At 36.4% G+C, this 16,396-nt stretch overlaps 3 protein-coding genes across 3 annotated transcripts in view; all 3 read right to left on the minus strand.

Annotated features, from left to right (window-relative positions):
- Positions 1-16,396, minus strand: part of LOC145765718 (uncharacterized) — a 1,283,504-nt gene that overhangs the window by 457,304 nt on the left and 809,804 nt on the right. The window contains exons 16-17 of the mRNA XM_082577542.1: positions 3,677-3,766; positions 2,694-2,786 (exon numbers count right to left, since the gene is read on the minus strand). Coding sequence (XP_082433668.1) covers positions 2,694-2,786; positions 3,677-3,766 — 183 coding nt within the window. The remainder of the gene's footprint in view (positions 1-2,693; positions 2,787-3,676; positions 3,767-16,396) is intronic.
- The window catches only part of LOC145764723 (uncharacterized), a 77,935-nt gene continuing 66,216 nt past the window's right edge, over positions 4,678-16,396 (minus strand). Inside the window, exon 4 of the mRNA XM_082576384.1 lies at positions 4,678-4,816. The gene's annotated coding sequence lies outside the window, so the exon portion shown is untranslated. The remainder of the gene's footprint in view (positions 4,817-16,396) is intronic.
- The window catches only part of LOC145765600 (uncharacterized), a 30,150-nt gene continuing 23,733 nt past the window's right edge, over positions 9,980-16,396 (minus strand). The window contains exons 4-5 of the mRNA XM_082577436.1: positions 11,278-11,370; positions 9,980-10,530 (exon numbers count right to left, since the gene is read on the minus strand). Coding sequence (XP_082433562.1) covers positions 9,980-10,530; positions 11,278-11,370 — 644 coding nt within the window. The remainder of the gene's footprint in view (positions 10,531-11,277; positions 11,371-16,396) is intronic.

The following is a 16,396-nucleotide window of genomic DNA, read 5'->3' on the forward strand; positions in this document are numbered from 1 at the left end:
TTCGTTTCGAAGCGAAATTCCTTTTCTTGATTTCGTTTCGAAATAATTTCTGAGTAAAGAAATTCGTTTCATTTCGAAATCCAAGCCATTTCGTTTCGTTCTGTGTTCGAAACGAAATATACAAGAATTTGGGAATATAAAAAGTGCCAAAGCTCATACATCAAAGTGAATTCGCATTAAGGCTGTTCGAAACAAAAGTATTTCGTTTCAAAGCAAAATTCCTTTTCTTGGTCTTGTTTCGGAGCAAAAATCTTTAACAAAAATTTCGTTTCGAACAGCCCTAGTATTGGGTACGCAACAAAACATTTCAGTGACATAGCAGGCTTATCCTTGAGCAATTAATTTTCAGTTATGGCAACATACGTTTGTATGAAATACATATTGATTGAGATAAATGTAGGCTACATACAGGTACAGATTGATTTATTTTGCACCACATAGGCTAAGCATTAAGCAATGCCTGAAAATACTTACTTTCTATATGCCATGACTGGGTCAAGAAAACTCATAATGTTGAGCAAACTCCACGGCTTGCCTGCGGCAGCTGCATCGCCAGATCGAGGAATTTTTTTCCTTATTCTTCTATACTTATCTCGAAGTGATTTCCACACTTTAGAACAGTCTGAAACTAAACCAGCATATTTTCATCTAACATGATACATATTAATGACTTATCCATACACTGAATTGTCCTGCAAGTTCGGTCCTGTAAAAGGCTACCATGAACAGTTACATGGCTAAAAAAACAAGTATCTCATCAAGCAAAACATTGAATAATAAGGTGAATCTGATGTCTCTTAACTAAAGTAACTGTGGTTACTCATTTTCTGGTCATCGTTGAAGAATGTGCTCATTTTTTGCTGAGAGTAGGCTACCGTAACAACTAGTAGGCCTAGCTACAATAATTTTATGATCTAAATGATACTCTTTCTAAGTTACTATTCTAACTACAGATTCTAACTAAAATAATTTGGATATATTCCTGATTCATAAAACTGAGCACTTTGGGTACAAGCTTGCTGTCCTAGGTAGCCTAACCATACGGTACTCATTTTATAATAATTTTGCTTAACTACTGTCCTAGGTAAAGCCAAAATAACTTACTGAGACTCAGCAATTGCCTTATCTGCTACAGGTTAAACTTTCACAGGCTATTCAATATCCCTGTATAACTACCAGCTTCAAACAGAGTAGTTGTCCAGACTCCAGCCTAAGCGAAGCAGACACCCGAGACTCAGAAAATCAACTTTCGAGCCAAAAACACGCATGACGTTACGCAGTTAAACCAAGCGCAGATGAGCAGAAAAAACGCTCAGGATCGATCTTTATCACACTTTAAGAAACTGAAGCAAAGCAACCGCAAGTGAGTGACACCAGGCGACAATAAAACAAACAAACGGTTCGCTTTGCTGCGGCGAAAATAACTGTCGTGTGAACGCGCCTTAAGCAACGCACATCAAGAACAGCTCTTTATTCAGCGGCACCAAGTGGATGGAATACTCGACAAAACAGTTAATGAAGTCAAACTTGGTGACCGGGCAGCGAATTTTTTTTCCCCACGTACTTTCTGGGTAACGACTAGAACACCACACAACTCAGGCGAAAGAGAAAATTGAAAAAAGAAAACTAATCGGGTGGCAGCCTGTGTAGCCGATGCCACCCATCAGTAGAAAGATGCTAGGGCAAGGTGGCCTGCCCTAACCTAACCACCATTTTTTCTCGATTAGTTTTCTTTTTTCAATTTTCTCTTTCGCCTTAGTTGTGTGATGTTCTAGTCGTTACCTACATTCTGTCTCATTTACATATTTTAGTAAAAGTTTGTATTAAAACCGTGTGAATGCAACAGTTTCTCGTTGGCACGGTTGGTTCAGTGGTTTCATCCTCTTCCTAGTCTTCCCGAGAACGAGGGTTCGACGCCCGTCGAAGTTAAACTTTTTTTTTCTTTAAATTAGTTTTTGCTGTACACAAGAGCTTTTCAAAAAAAGTAGGGTTAGGAAAAGCTTATATTTTATTATCATTGCAGAATTTCATTGGCAAATAGTTATTTCGCAATCTGAATCAACCAATCTCTCAAAACACTTTCGGAAAATCGTACTTTTAGAGTGACTAGAATCAATGAGACAGAAAGCTCGTGGGAAAAAAATTTTGCGACCGGGCATGGGTCAGTGGTTCAAAGCCTCTACTATGCGAAACTGCAAGATTAAGCTCTCAAAGAAGCTTTCTCATTTCGCGGATAAAGATTCAACAATCACTCAATGAAATTATATCATGAGGCCTTTGAGATGATTCGAATATATTATCTTTGCAATCTATGTTTGACGCTGAGTGTAATAACAATGTTTGGTTTATTACTTCGACTTTAAATAATTACGTTTGGTTTGTTGTTCTTTGTCACTGTCGCAAACCGCTTTACAATCGATGGTCTGTAGCGATCTTTCTGGCGTCAGCACTACCTGACTACTCACTATAGAACAGCGAGCATTGTGTTTCGCTAACCATACCGGTGTAGCCTCCACACTTGTCTAGCCATCAAGACTTTTCCCAAAAACATGTGTTTCTCGGCAGTCGAGTGTAGCAAGAATTGACAGCGATAGACACGTGTTTTGCCCACGAGTATAAACTTTACCAGGAACGAACGCGCAATGATTGAAATTTTATGCACACAGTGACCATTATCTAGTCGATATTCCTACTTGAAGCAATTTGTGACGACGAAGTTGATGGTTGCGTCATTGCTGACGTAGATTCATCTGAAGGACGTTGGTTCATTGCAGAGCTCGATAAATCTGCAAAAATGAAACACGCTGTTGAAAAAACAAAATGAATAAATTTCTTGCTCTTGATGCAATGTTAGTGTTCATACAGGATACAAATCATCCTCCACTATGAAATACAGTGCTCTGAAGCTGCTGCGTGGTTGAGCCGTTGGGGAATAAAGATTGTGGGCACATGCGGATGATCGTCTAGCCCAGTGGTTACCAAGGGTAATTTTACTTGTAGCAGACAAGCAAGCAAAAATTCCTTTATGCAAATGTTTTTCAATCACTTCCTCGTTCAACCTCATTTTTATCAACCTAATCAATTGCATTTGGCACGCAAAGTTTCAGCAGTGGATTTTAGGGGTAAAAATGTTTCATGTGCTTCCTCAAAAACTAAGACAATAATGTAATATTTCAAAGTAAACCCATTGCCCATCATTCAAGTACTTAACATTTAAATGACCTATTTCAGTGTTTATAAAAGTATGAGCTAAAATGTGCCTTGTATAGCCAACTATGGAAATGCTTGGACATTTCAGACTTTTGAAATTTGACTGTGAGACGATATAACATTAAAAAAACTTAGTAAATAAATTATTGAAGCCCTTCTGTGGTCGGAAAGAAAAAGTCATATAAAACGTAACTTCAATTTTAAACTTAAACTTTTACGAAAATGTTTTAACAATTTAAAATTATTCAATATTTTTATATTATCAACATTTAGTTTATTGGAATAATATATCGGAACAAAATCAACAGAAAAAAGTGGCAAAACTGCAAAACTGTTTAAGGCGTGCATATGATATCGACTTAAAGCGTATATGTAAATCAAGGTACATTTAAACACAGCCACCAAGCCTGATATTATGTCAACAATATGTTCATTGGGATATTTATTTGTTATATGATAATATTACCAGAAGAGCTTGGTTGGTGGGAAGATGATGGCGTTTGTGATGAGGTAGATACACTTAAAGGGTGTTGGGTTGTTTTGGAGGTTGAGTTGTCTGTAAAATGTTAACATGATTAACTTTAATATAAATTTAAATACGACGAAGTTAAATGACTTCTCTTGTTAGGTGAAATAAAAAACTTCAAAAACGAAATTACCTTAACTATTATCTTAACTATTAATTAATTAAATAATTAATTTAACTAAATTAGGCCATGAATGAATTAGGCCATAAAGTGGAAGGCCATGATGATGAGTTCTGCCATGGCATCGAAACAGTGACAGACTTCTGTTATCTGGGTGATCGGATAGATGGAAGTGGTGGATGTGAAGCAGCAGTGACAACAAGGGCAAGATTGGGCTGGGCAAAGTTCAGGGAATGTGGGGAAATGTTGTATGGCAGAAAATTTTCACTAAGGTTGAAAGGAAAAGTATATCGGAGCTGTGTGCGGCCTGCAATGCTATATGGTAGCGAGACATGGGTATTGAGAGAGAGTGAACTGGCAATCCTGAGAAGAACGGAAAGGTCAATGGTGAGAGCAATGTGTGGGGTGAAAACGAGAAGGGAAAAAAGGACTGAAGAATTGTTGGATATGCTAGAGATGAGAGAGACCATAGACCAAATGGCAAGGGCAAATGGAGTAAGATGGTATGGACATGTGATAAGGAGGGAGGAAGGAAGTTTTCTTAGAAAGGCACTAGATCTAAAGGTGGATGGGAAGAGGAAACGCGGTCGTCCAAGAAGAACGTGGAAACAACAAGTGAAGGATGAATTTACAAAAGTCGGACTGAAGGAGGAAGATGCAAGGGACAGGGTGAAATGGAGAAAAGGGATTAAAACAATTGCTGCGAGGAAACAATCGGCCACCCCCACTAGTGGGGAACAAACCGACGATGGATTATGATGATGATGATGATTTAATTTATTTGTTACTTCGAAATATTTTTTTCATGAAAGATGTAAATCTGCGCTTCAACGGTTGAGGTTTTAAGTCTTGTGATGCTGAAGATGAAGCTTCCTGAGATGATGATTGAGGTCGATTTGAAGCGTTGGGCGGAGTAGTCAGTTGTTGAAAGTCTTGAAGAAGGGAATCTTGAAGGAGATCTAAAAATTAATAAACTGTTAGGCTACATGTTTTTTGTATACTGTAGTTGCTTAGAAAAGCTTTTGGTATGGTTGTAACAATACGTAACAAAGATTAACGACAAATACAAATCAATTATTTAGTGATTGGCATGATCATAGAGTCCAGAGGTCACCAAACCACGGCCCGCGGGCAAGAACCGGCCCGCGAAATGATTTCATCCGGCTCGCCACGTGCTGCGGAAATAACAGCTGCACTACAAGTGTTAAGCAAAAAAGTTACCAAACTTTTTGTAAAGAACTGACGTAGCTGTTTATCATTAGGCCACCACAAATGGGGACAGCCTAGGCCAAATTTAGAAAGATGTACAGTAATGTTTTTTCAAGAGCACGATGCCCTGTAGAGTATCAGGATAACTTTTCCAGCAACCTTTTGATTTTCATCACAACTTTGCTCACAACTGACTTTGTTGTTTATTGTGCTCAATTCAAGTCAATGGAGATTCTAAATAGTTGTACCTTTGCATCCGGCCCGCAGCTGCTAATCTCGCAGCAATCCGGCCCTCTGAGAAAAAAGTTTGGTGACCCCTGTCATAGACCCTTTGTTCACTTAACAAAAGCTCTATTGAACTTAAACATGGTGTTACCTCACAAATTCACACAAACCGGTAAAACTTGCAAACACAAACTACCGAATAACTGACCTAAACAAAACCTGTACGTATGCTGCCAACAAGACTGCCAGATCATGACAATTAATGAACCATTGTGTAACAAAGAAAGTCGCATATTAAAGCATTGTGATCGCTAAGCTTGCTAATGCGCTGTCAAGAAGAAGGAAGATGTGCATTGTGCAATGATGGGTGACGTGTCATAATGATTTTATAACTCTGATGGCAAAATTGGTTCTTTTTACATTGATTCAACGTCTGCAGATGGATTAACATCAAATGCACAATATTTTCTAACTGGAAATTATACTTTTGATAATTTTTACTTTACAAACTTCAAAAGAACGTCGGCTCAACTCCCATCCAGGAAATATTTTTAGACAAGGCACTTAATGACGTTGTCTGAACATGGCACGCAGGTCGGCTTTGTTAGATTTTCATTCATTGATTTCAATCTTCAACCATCGAAAATACATCTGGCTTCTTGCAATGACAATTTTTGTTATGATTTGAGTACAAGCCAAGTCTTATTTGGCACTGGCTACCGGTTAGGAGGATTACAATTCCATCATCTAATGCAGCTTGCTATTAAGTCAGTGCTCATATACAAATGACCCCTACTGTGAAGTACACCGCGCTTAATGCAGCTATGTAGCTAAGGCGCTGTAAATCAAAGATTGCCACCAATACAGTTCCCACCAGGCACGTAACAAACAAATATTGACTTTGTCTTCTGGAGGCTAGCGATCACCAATATTTTTCGGCACAGGACCAAGTTCGCTATTTTAACAACGGTGGGTAGACTATTTTACGTATTGAAAATGCGGGTCTGCTACTATTCGGAGAGTCCGATTCGGAGAGTTCCCTATTCGGAGACAGCCTTTTTCGGAAAGTTCCCTATTCGGAGATTTTTTAAAAATTTTTTTGAAAATTATTGGGAACCGTAGCCTAATTATCATTGCCGCTTTTACATCGTTTTAACGTCGCTAAACGTTCAAATCGTGCAGAAAAAAAATAGTAATAAAATGTTTGAACAATTAAATGAAAATTCGTCATGTCAGTTCAGTTGAATTGTTTTTATTCGTGACCATCATATCAAAAATAATACACGTCAACATAGCAAAGGTAGAAGCGACAAAACGCGAACGGTAAAACGTGCTTGTGACCGAAGTAAGTGATTGAGTTGAAAGAAATTTGGCACGGCCGCAACACCTTCAGAAAAATTTAAGATATGAAGGGAAAATAAAAAAGAAGATGTTACAAAATAAATAAATCATGGATTACCAGTAGTTTGGATCAACAAATGTGTGGCCTACAGCTTAGAGGGTCGAACGAAGGTACGTAACGAAATCGAACGTAACGAAGGAACTAACCAAAGGAATTCAAGGTCATCTAACGCCGAAACCCAGGTTTACTCTAAACTGCCACTTAGGTTTTAACTTCATCTTTTATGGCAAACGCAACTTGGCAACTGTCTTTTTTTAGTTGACACGTTTTCGCTGAGACTTTATCTCATTAACCTCTATTGTTAATCATGAAAAATGTTGTTTTGATGTAAAACACATATTTTGAACGAACCCAGACAACAAAATTCGTCATTTTTACATTGATTCGAACGTCTGCAGACGTTGAATCAATGTAAAAATGACGGATTTTGCCGTCTGGGAAGGCACTCAAAGGTAAACACTGGATAAAAGGCAAGAATGCAAAACATACGATATTTTGGAATAAAATACAAAATTCTCTAAATAAACAGAAGAATCGGACATACATTTTAAGCTGTTACAGTAGAAGGAAGGTTGGTTTTACAACAGCAATTAAATTGTTAACGGAAATCTCCAAGTCAGCTTCAAATTATTTTAAACCTAGACCTTACTTAAATTTAATTTACATTTTCATTTATTAATGGTTCAAACGATGCCTTTTTCAAGTGTTAACTTGCATTTTAATAATTTTTTAAAAGTATTTTTAATGTTTTTTATTTGTGCTTTTCCAGAGTACTGATGAAGCCGCCTTTACGGCGGCGAAAGCTCTATCAATAAAAATTTTTGTAGTTACCAAACCTGGTTGTCTTTTTATTGATTATTATATGTTTGGTTGAATCCTTCTAATTGGATCCTACAATTATTTAGGATTAGCAATTCTCAAAACACCGAGAAGCCAGAACGCAGACGCTACAGAATCATTTTAATACTAATACATCTCTCTGTTATCATTTTTAATGTAAAAATTCCTTTTTGTGGTCCCTTTGTCTGGAACAAATAAAAACTGTGCTGTTGAAATTTCCGATTGTAGTTTTGGTCGCAATCTCATCATCATGATTCGGAGTAAGATCTTTGTTAGATGATTCACAAGGCTAATTGCTCTGTGGAGTGAGCATTCTGTTGCTCCGGTTTTCTTTGGTAAAGTTGTGAATATGGAACGTACCATATCACTAGGGATGTTTTGGGTGTCTTAAATATGATTTAAGATCTCGGTGGTTAGGTCTAAACCCCACTCATCTAAAGCTTCGAGAATTTCAACTATAAAAGAAACGATATTGTGGAATAAAATACAAAATTCTCTAAATAAACAGAAGGCGTCGTTGGATTTAGAATTTTGTAATAGTTGGGGATTCTAATATACGAGGTCCGGCTAAAAAGAAACGAGACTGGTGAATTTTAAAGTTTATTAAAATCCATAGCAAGTGTAGTTCACTTTGAATACGAAGTACAACTCTAATATGACCTCTATCGGTCACCTTCAAAATATTCGCCATCGGCTTCCACGCACTTTGTCATTCTTCTTGACCATGCCCTGAAGCATTCTTCAAATTCCCTTTTTTCTATGGATTTGATGTGTGCTGATTGGTGAATTCACAGTTTTCCATTGCCGGCTCTGTCTTTTTGTCTCAGGATTGTATCAAAAAATCCACGATTCGTCTCCTGTGATGACCCTTTCTAATATTTTTTCATCTGCATCAATTTGTTCAAGGATGTCTTGACACACATTCAGACGATGAGCTTTCTGCTCTTGTGTCAAGAGCCGTGGAACCATTTTGGCACACACTTTACGCATACCCAACTTTTCTATCAAAATACTTCGGACTGTTTCTTTGTCAAGTCCAAGTTCGTCAGCCATAATTCGAATAGTGAGTCGGCGGTCACTGCGAACCAACTGACGAACCTTTTCGATGTTTGCATCTGTCTTGGAAGTGGAAGGCCTTCCTGATTTGGGATCATCATCCACATCTTCCCTGCCCTCCACAAATCGCTTGTGCCATTCAAACACTCTTGCTCTCGACATGCAAAAATCACCATAAGCCTCACGCAGCATCTTCAAAGTCTCTGTTGCTGTTTTTCCAAGTTTAACACAAAATTTGATGTTGATTCTTTGTTCAGTTATCATTTTGCAAAATTGAAAACAAAATCACTTTATTCAATAAAAAAGTTTAATGGAAATTGTTAACAGATACTTTACCACCTTCACTTAACTCTCCCTAAAAACAAACGCAACAATGTCATTGTGACAACACATCTGTCGAACACTCAACAGATGTTATGAAGCTCTGTGAAAGCATTGATTCGAGTGAGACTTTTGTATTACGCAGTCTGTGGTGTCAGTCTCGTTTCTTTTTAGCCGGACCTCGTATTCTAAGTTTGCATGCAGAAGGCGACGCAGGATACATGTCAATTTTATCTGAGCAAACATTAATAGTTCAAAAAATTTTGCACGATTTGAACGTTTAGCGACGTTAAAACGATGTAAAAGCGGCAATGATAATTAGGCTACGATACCGACGAATTTTCATTTAATTGTTCAAACATTTTATTTCTATTTTTTCTGCACGATTTGAACGTTTAGCGACGTTAAAACGATGTAAAAGCGGCAATGATAATTAGGCTATGGTACCGACGAATTTTCATTTAATTGTTCAAACATTTTATTTCTATTTTTTCTGCACGATTTGAACGTTTAGCGACGTTAAAACGATGTAAAAGTGGCAATGATAATTAGGCTACGATACCGATGAAATTTCATTTAATTGTTCAAACATTTTATTTCTATTTTTTTCTGCACGATTTGAACGTTTAGCGACGTTAAAACGATGTAAAAGCGGCAATGATAATTAGGCTACGGTTCCCAATAATTTTCAAAAAAAATTTCAAATAATCTCCGAATAGGGAACTCTCCGAAAAAGGCTGTCTCCGAATAGGGAACTCTCCGAATCGGACTCTCCGAATCGGACTCACCGAAACGGGCCATTCCGTGAAAATGCAACACGGATAAAAGTAATCACGTTGGGTAGACTTTTGGGACCTCTGATCTAGCGCCCTAAACAATCTACCTACTTGAAGCGATTTGTGACTTCTGAGATGTTGATTGCATCAGTGTTGACATAGATTCATGTGGAGAAAGCTGCTGGTTGACTCCAGAGATCGATAGATCTAAAACGATGTTGTAAAAACAAAATGGATAAATTTATTATTGTTGAAATAATGACCATTTTGCAAACTGCAGTGCTCTAATTTAATTAATACGAGCCTTGTCTTTGTATTGTTTCAACAACTTTGTCAAAATTTGGGGTTATCTTGCTCAGTGCCAATCTCATGTCATCTTCAGGTTGAAGACAATTTCTCTCCTTTGTTTTGATGTGAGTGAGCGCAGAAAACCCGCTCTCACACAGGCAGGTAGTAAAAGATGACAGGAGAGCTTTCACTGCGTGCGTGCCAACAACAGTCTTTTCATTCTTGACTTTTGTCCAAAATTGACCAAGAGTTTCTTTCTTAAAACAGTTCATCAATGCACTGTCGCACTGAACGTCAATAAACTCCTCTTGAAACCCAAAAATGGTTTGGTAGTTTTCAGGCAGGGTATCAACATCAATAGCAAATGGATTGCTCACCCATTCCAAATCCTTTGCATTTTTAAGGATAATCAAATCAAATTCTTGTATCAATGAACCCAAATACCCACAAGCTGGACAATGGACATCGTCAAAGCCTAACTCCGTATCTTCCAGTAACTTCAAAACAGTAAATGATGCTGTTTCTGGGACGCGATTTTCCTCTTCCACAACTTCAGCTTTTGCATGAAAGCAATCAGTTTTTCAGATACATTGACCAACATTACAATATGTTTGGCCCTTACAAAAAAATGTATATATTCAAGATGTTTAGCTCCGAAAATATACCAGAAAGATACGACACAAACAAAAGCCACTTTTAATCAGCAATCTTTTCTGCCAATCTATGCTTCTTGTTTATCAAAAATTCCTTCATCTCCTTGTGCAGAGTTACAAATCTCTCTAGTACTTTGCCACGAGATAACCATCTCACATTAGAAAAGCACAACAGATGTCTGTATTCTGCATTAAAATCTTCGCATAATTTTTGCGAAGATTTTATAATCTTCTTTTGTGAAGATCAAGTTTTGGTGTGGCTTTTGAAGCAATTAATTGTTTCAATTTCCTAGTTTAGTGTGTACTATTGTGTACACTTCACCGCAAAATGTGTGTGGCGAAATCGTCGGGTAAAACCTGCGGCGTAGTTTGACTAGAGGAAATTACGAAAACTAAAGTAGTGGTAAGCAGTTTAAGCTTTGCTCAAAACTCAAGAGACATTATCTTTTATCACCACATCTTACAGAGACCCAGCCAAATGAAACGGCGACCCAGTTTTGGGTCGCGACCCAGGGGTTGAGAAGCACTGGCCTAGCCTACTAGTTACCAAAAATGATAAATTTATTTTACTTGTAGCTGACAAAAAAGCAAATATAGCATATTGTTCCTTGTCACAACATAGTTACAAAATATTTAGCCAATATTCCTACTTGAGGCAATTTGTGAAGATGAAGTTGATGCTTGCGTCAGTGCTGACGTAGATTCTACTGAAGGACATTGGTTCATGGCAGTGCTCGATTGGTCTGTAAATTTGAAAAAATAATTTGTTGTTTGTGCAATAGATATCATTTAGTTATAACAGACAAACAAATAAGGAAATATTGTTTATTGCCACAATGTACTCGCTGTGTAACACTTGTGCCTCTTCTAGCATGAAGTTATGAAACACAAGATTGAAAAAATACAATTGACAAAATCAAACAAATATTATTACATAATCGTCTGAGCGCTCATTCACAAATAACGTCAATGGTCCAATTACTAATGATATTTGTTGAAAGGAATATCAATTATTATAATGAATTTCTCCATAAAGATAACAAATTATATCTTGACATGGCCTACTATAATGAAAAAAACCTCTATGATATAATTTGTTGTTAGTGGTACCATGGCCCACTGCAGATAAGGCCAAATTTGTCACATTTTGAAGGATTTTATTAACAGACTGACTCAAATTGTCTTAAACAATGCAGTTTCTACAACTAAAGTTCTTTCAGAAAATATTGTAAGAGGGTGACAAACATTTCCTTTATTAGTAATAAGTATTTAAAGCTTTGTACGATATCGTGAACTTTCTTTGAGTTGATTGAGAGCTATTATTTAATCTTCATAAATGCCAGTCGTAATAGGAAATGAAACCTTATTAGAAGTAGTTTTCTCCAAACCACCAACATTAACGTAAACGGAGGAAATATATACACATTTTCTACAATTCAGTAGATTGTTACTGATGATCTTTACTCAATGCACATTATGAAAAAAATAGTCTTGGCAAAACCTTTGAGTGCATAATTGGGGCCCTGTACCAAGCCAAACTCGGGTCCCCTTAAAGTTTCAATTGGCAATGCACTAATAAATATACGTACAACCTGAATTTCTCTTTCACAAGTTTACTTTTTCTGCATAATTAGCGGCTAGCGCTAACTATTATTTGTTACATAGGTCCTCACAACAAGTACGGTGTGTGGTAAAAATAATCAAATTTTTAAAGCTCATATAAAAATAATATATAACCGCTTTAAATATGTTTTCCTGTAGGGTTCTGCCTAATCTTAAGTTCCCAGCGTAGGGTTTTGGCTATCTAATTTTCGTATTACTTTTTATAAAAGTAAAAATAAAAAGGATAATTTAAAAGAATATTGAGAGACTCTAAGTCTCTAATTAAAAAGGATAATAAAAAAGGATAATTTAGGCTCTCGGTCTGTCTAGTCTAGGGGTATGACTTTCTACAAAAAAAGCAAACGAATTAAAAAGAATTAAACATTTTTTATTAAATCAAAGTTACAACTTCGGGAAATTGAAAAATATGTCTAACTAATTTAATTTATTGCAACCGGTGTCAGAATAGCGACATTCTCCAGTCGTGAATTTAACATTCTTAGTTCTGCCGTTGTTCAGTCTGTTCGCTAATTGCAAGTCTGTCTCTGAATGTTTGCATTTTTCAATTCCTCGCTTATATCATAATATGGTACCTTTTTATCAGTAATAGCCTATCGTGAGAATTATGAAGCAAAACCAGTTACACAATTATATCGCTTCAGAAATACAAATGCGGTGAGCCAACTCCGTGAGAGTGGCATTTCTGGGAAAGCTTGGCCTAGATTCCGTGGGAACAGAATTTAGGTTTTGAATTTGCAGCGTTGAAATGCATGTTGCAATTCTGATAAGTTTCGGTTAAATGTTAAAATATAAATTTGTTGCTTAAAAACATGGTACATGTTACATGCCTATAGAAGTGGCACACTTTAGAAAAGACCATGAATACTTGGTGCAAAATAGCATATATATATACGTCTTTAGCATACACAACACGACTACAAAATAATTGCCAACAGCCAACAGAAAGACCATTAAATTGTAATGATAAATGTTTATCAGGGGTGTAGTCAGGGGTGCGGGCAAAGGGAGCAATTGCCTTCCCCCACAATACTTTAATGTAACATTTCACACTCTATTACAGGATCATTTGACAAAGTTTTACTATCGATTTAAGCTGAAAGAATGCGCAATTTTAAGATATATTTTCAATTTTTTCTGGGGGAGGACCCCAGTGAGTGCTCCGCCTTCGATGAAACTCGTTGCCAGGCTCACACACATATGAAAAAATACTTATTTGCCACCCCCAAAATTTCGTGCTGGCTGCACCCCTGATATTATATTTCATAGCCTATGTAAAATTTCAAAATTAATACTCAATCTTGCCTCACACCATCGCATACACCAAAGGGATGAGAATTATGGTATATATCCCTACTTTACATTCATACATTCTGCCGTCCCAAGGTAAAGCGACGTAACTACAGATTTTTGATTTTCCCACTGTTTATTGTTAAACGCTTCGCAAAGACTATATTTTTCTTCTAGCAAAGACTCAACAGCGTAACTGCAGTAGTTTGCGAGATATTTTTTGGTAGAACGACGTAACTACATGTAAAGATGATATATGCAAAGCCAAAACGACGTAACTGGCAATTACGTCGTTTTACCATAGAATCCAGAGCAAATAATCCAAGTTACGTCGATTTACAATAGAATCTAGAGTTAATCTCACATGCTCAATGGGGTGTCAGTCTCTGCCAGACAAAGCCAGCTGTTTTGCTCGTGTTGCAAAGACAATTACGTAGCAAAATAATAACCTGATTTTGTAGATAAAATTCTTATTTGCTTCTGAAGTGAAAACATTAGTACAGAAGCTCCAGAGTCAACACGCAACAAAATATTGACCTCATTTTGTAGATAAAATTCTTATTAGGTTCTGAAATGAAAACATTTTATCTACAAAATGAGGTTAATATTTTGTTTCGTGTTGACTCTGCAGCTTTTGTACCCAAACACTTTTCATAAAGCGTCTTGTAGCATCCTTTTAGTGAACAGAATCAGCAGTTAGCTTTAACGCAGTTACAAGACGCAAATAATGGCAAAAAAATCGACTTGCATGAAGTTGTGAAAACGCCTATGAATGATTCTGTGGACCATAACGCTAACGACAGAGACTACACGGTGACATACTAAACAAGCTATGCCCGCTTATGCCGGCAAATCGAAGGAATAGCTACCCGCCAACGACAAATCACTTGACTTAATTGATGTTGACTAAAGATACTGCATTGTATTTGAACCATATTACATATTTTGTGTGTGAATTCAATACATTGCGTCAGATACGCCGGTTTGCCTTTGCAGCACGGTCAGAAACACAATCCGGTTTACAAAGGTAAAGCGACGTAACTACACTAATTATCTTAATTAGCGAAAATTAAGACAGCAATCAATGTTTTTGTTCTCATTCAAACAAAAAGTAGGTAAGATCTTTCAGTTAGAGGCATCAAATGTTGAATTGCGATTAAAATGTCGTTATGGTTTACGATTAACTTTAAAGCGTTTTTTCTCGGTTTTAACTTTTCTGTAGTTACGTCGCTTTACCTTTAGACGGCAGCATTGTTTTGCATAAAAATAGAAGAATTGTACAAATAGCATTGGATCATTGAACAAGCTTGAAAACTTCACTTGGTCAAATTCATTTGAACAGTCTAAACATATAGTATTATATATACAGTAAATAAGTGTAGGCAATGGGTTTAGCAAAATGCAAGATAATTTACCTATTGATTCAAAAAAAATACGCTTACTGAAGTTGAAGCCAAACTGATCGTCAGTCATACATAAAAAGACTCCATTTATGAAAAACAAAATCCTTAAAAAATTTTGAATGTTATGTTGGCAAATGTGCTTGGTCTATAGTCACTGGTACCATAACAACTAATGTTGTCTTTGTTGCATTTCACAGTACGTACAATTTCAGAATACATGCAGTAATTAGGTCCAAGATACATTGAAGAAATGACTAGAAAAAGGCAACATACAAAAAAATTATAAGACAGATTAATACTCTCAGTTGTGGTACCCAGCTGATTTATTAATACCAATTTTTTAACACAGTATTTTGAACATATCTACAAAGCAAAGGTAGCCTACTGGTCACAATCAACAAGGGTATATATATAATCATCACGTTCGTACCTTGAAGAAGGGTTTGGATACAATGCATAATTGTTCATCGCGATGAGCACTTCTTAGTCTTACAGCATTTTTATAACAAAAGTATATTCACTAATGCAGTAAGCTACTTACTCACCATGGCACTGAAGTTTAACACCAAGGTCTACTGAAATCTGCACATGCCAACCATACCAGCTCCAGTCACTCTTACTCTACCAACGGATAATGAGAGAGGTGGTAGACAAAAACTTTCTAATTACTTTTATGTTTATACTTGTCACTTAAATACTTTTGTAGTAAGTATTAATTCTTTCAACTTTGTCTTGTTTTGAAGTTGTTCTTGAGCTCTTTGTGTTTTTTCCTCTTGTTTTTATATGTGGCAAAGCTTCTTAATGAAGTCAAACCTAGTCAAATGCTGAGTCATTTGCAAACAACTGATATTTTATAGAGAAATTGAATGCCTTTCCGCCACCAGAAAGTGGTCCATCACCATGAATATGCTGAAAAGCAACTTCATTCCTTTTTCAACATCACACAGCTGAACTTTCCATTCTATTTTCTTGTTCTTCTTTTTTTTGATGAATTAACTTTCCAAGATAGGACACAATCAACTAAATACAAAATTATAACGTTCAAAAATGTTTTTAATGAACCTGATTAACTGTAACAGCAAAAATTCTGCATCTAAATGGTGATTGCTATGAATTACGGATAAAACTAGATAAAAATCTTCGCTACAAGCACCTTGTTATAAGGAGGATTGTTATAAGTACACCGTTTTTGAGACAATGTTTCAGTCTAACACTTACCAGCAAAAAATAAATTTGTTGCTTCAGGATGTTCAAAAACGCGTTTGATTAAAAAAGCGATGACATTTAAAAAAGTTTTTTCAGTAGACTCACTTTTTAACATATCTATCATGTATTTTTGTTTTTAAAAACACAGCTTCTGCATGTCAAAAAACAGTTTATGGTAAATATGACACAGTGGTACTGGTACCGTACTTTGCTGGTTATTGTTGCCGCAAAATTGTTGTAACTTGTTAAA

Source organism: Aplidium turbinatum, chromosome 2 (assembly GCF_918807975.1).
Source record: "Aplidium turbinatum chromosome 2, kaAplTurb1.1, whole genome shotgun sequence".
NCBI classification, from domain to species: Eukaryota; Metazoa; Chordata; class Ascidiacea; order Aplousobranchia; family Polyclinidae; genus Aplidium; species Aplidium turbinatum.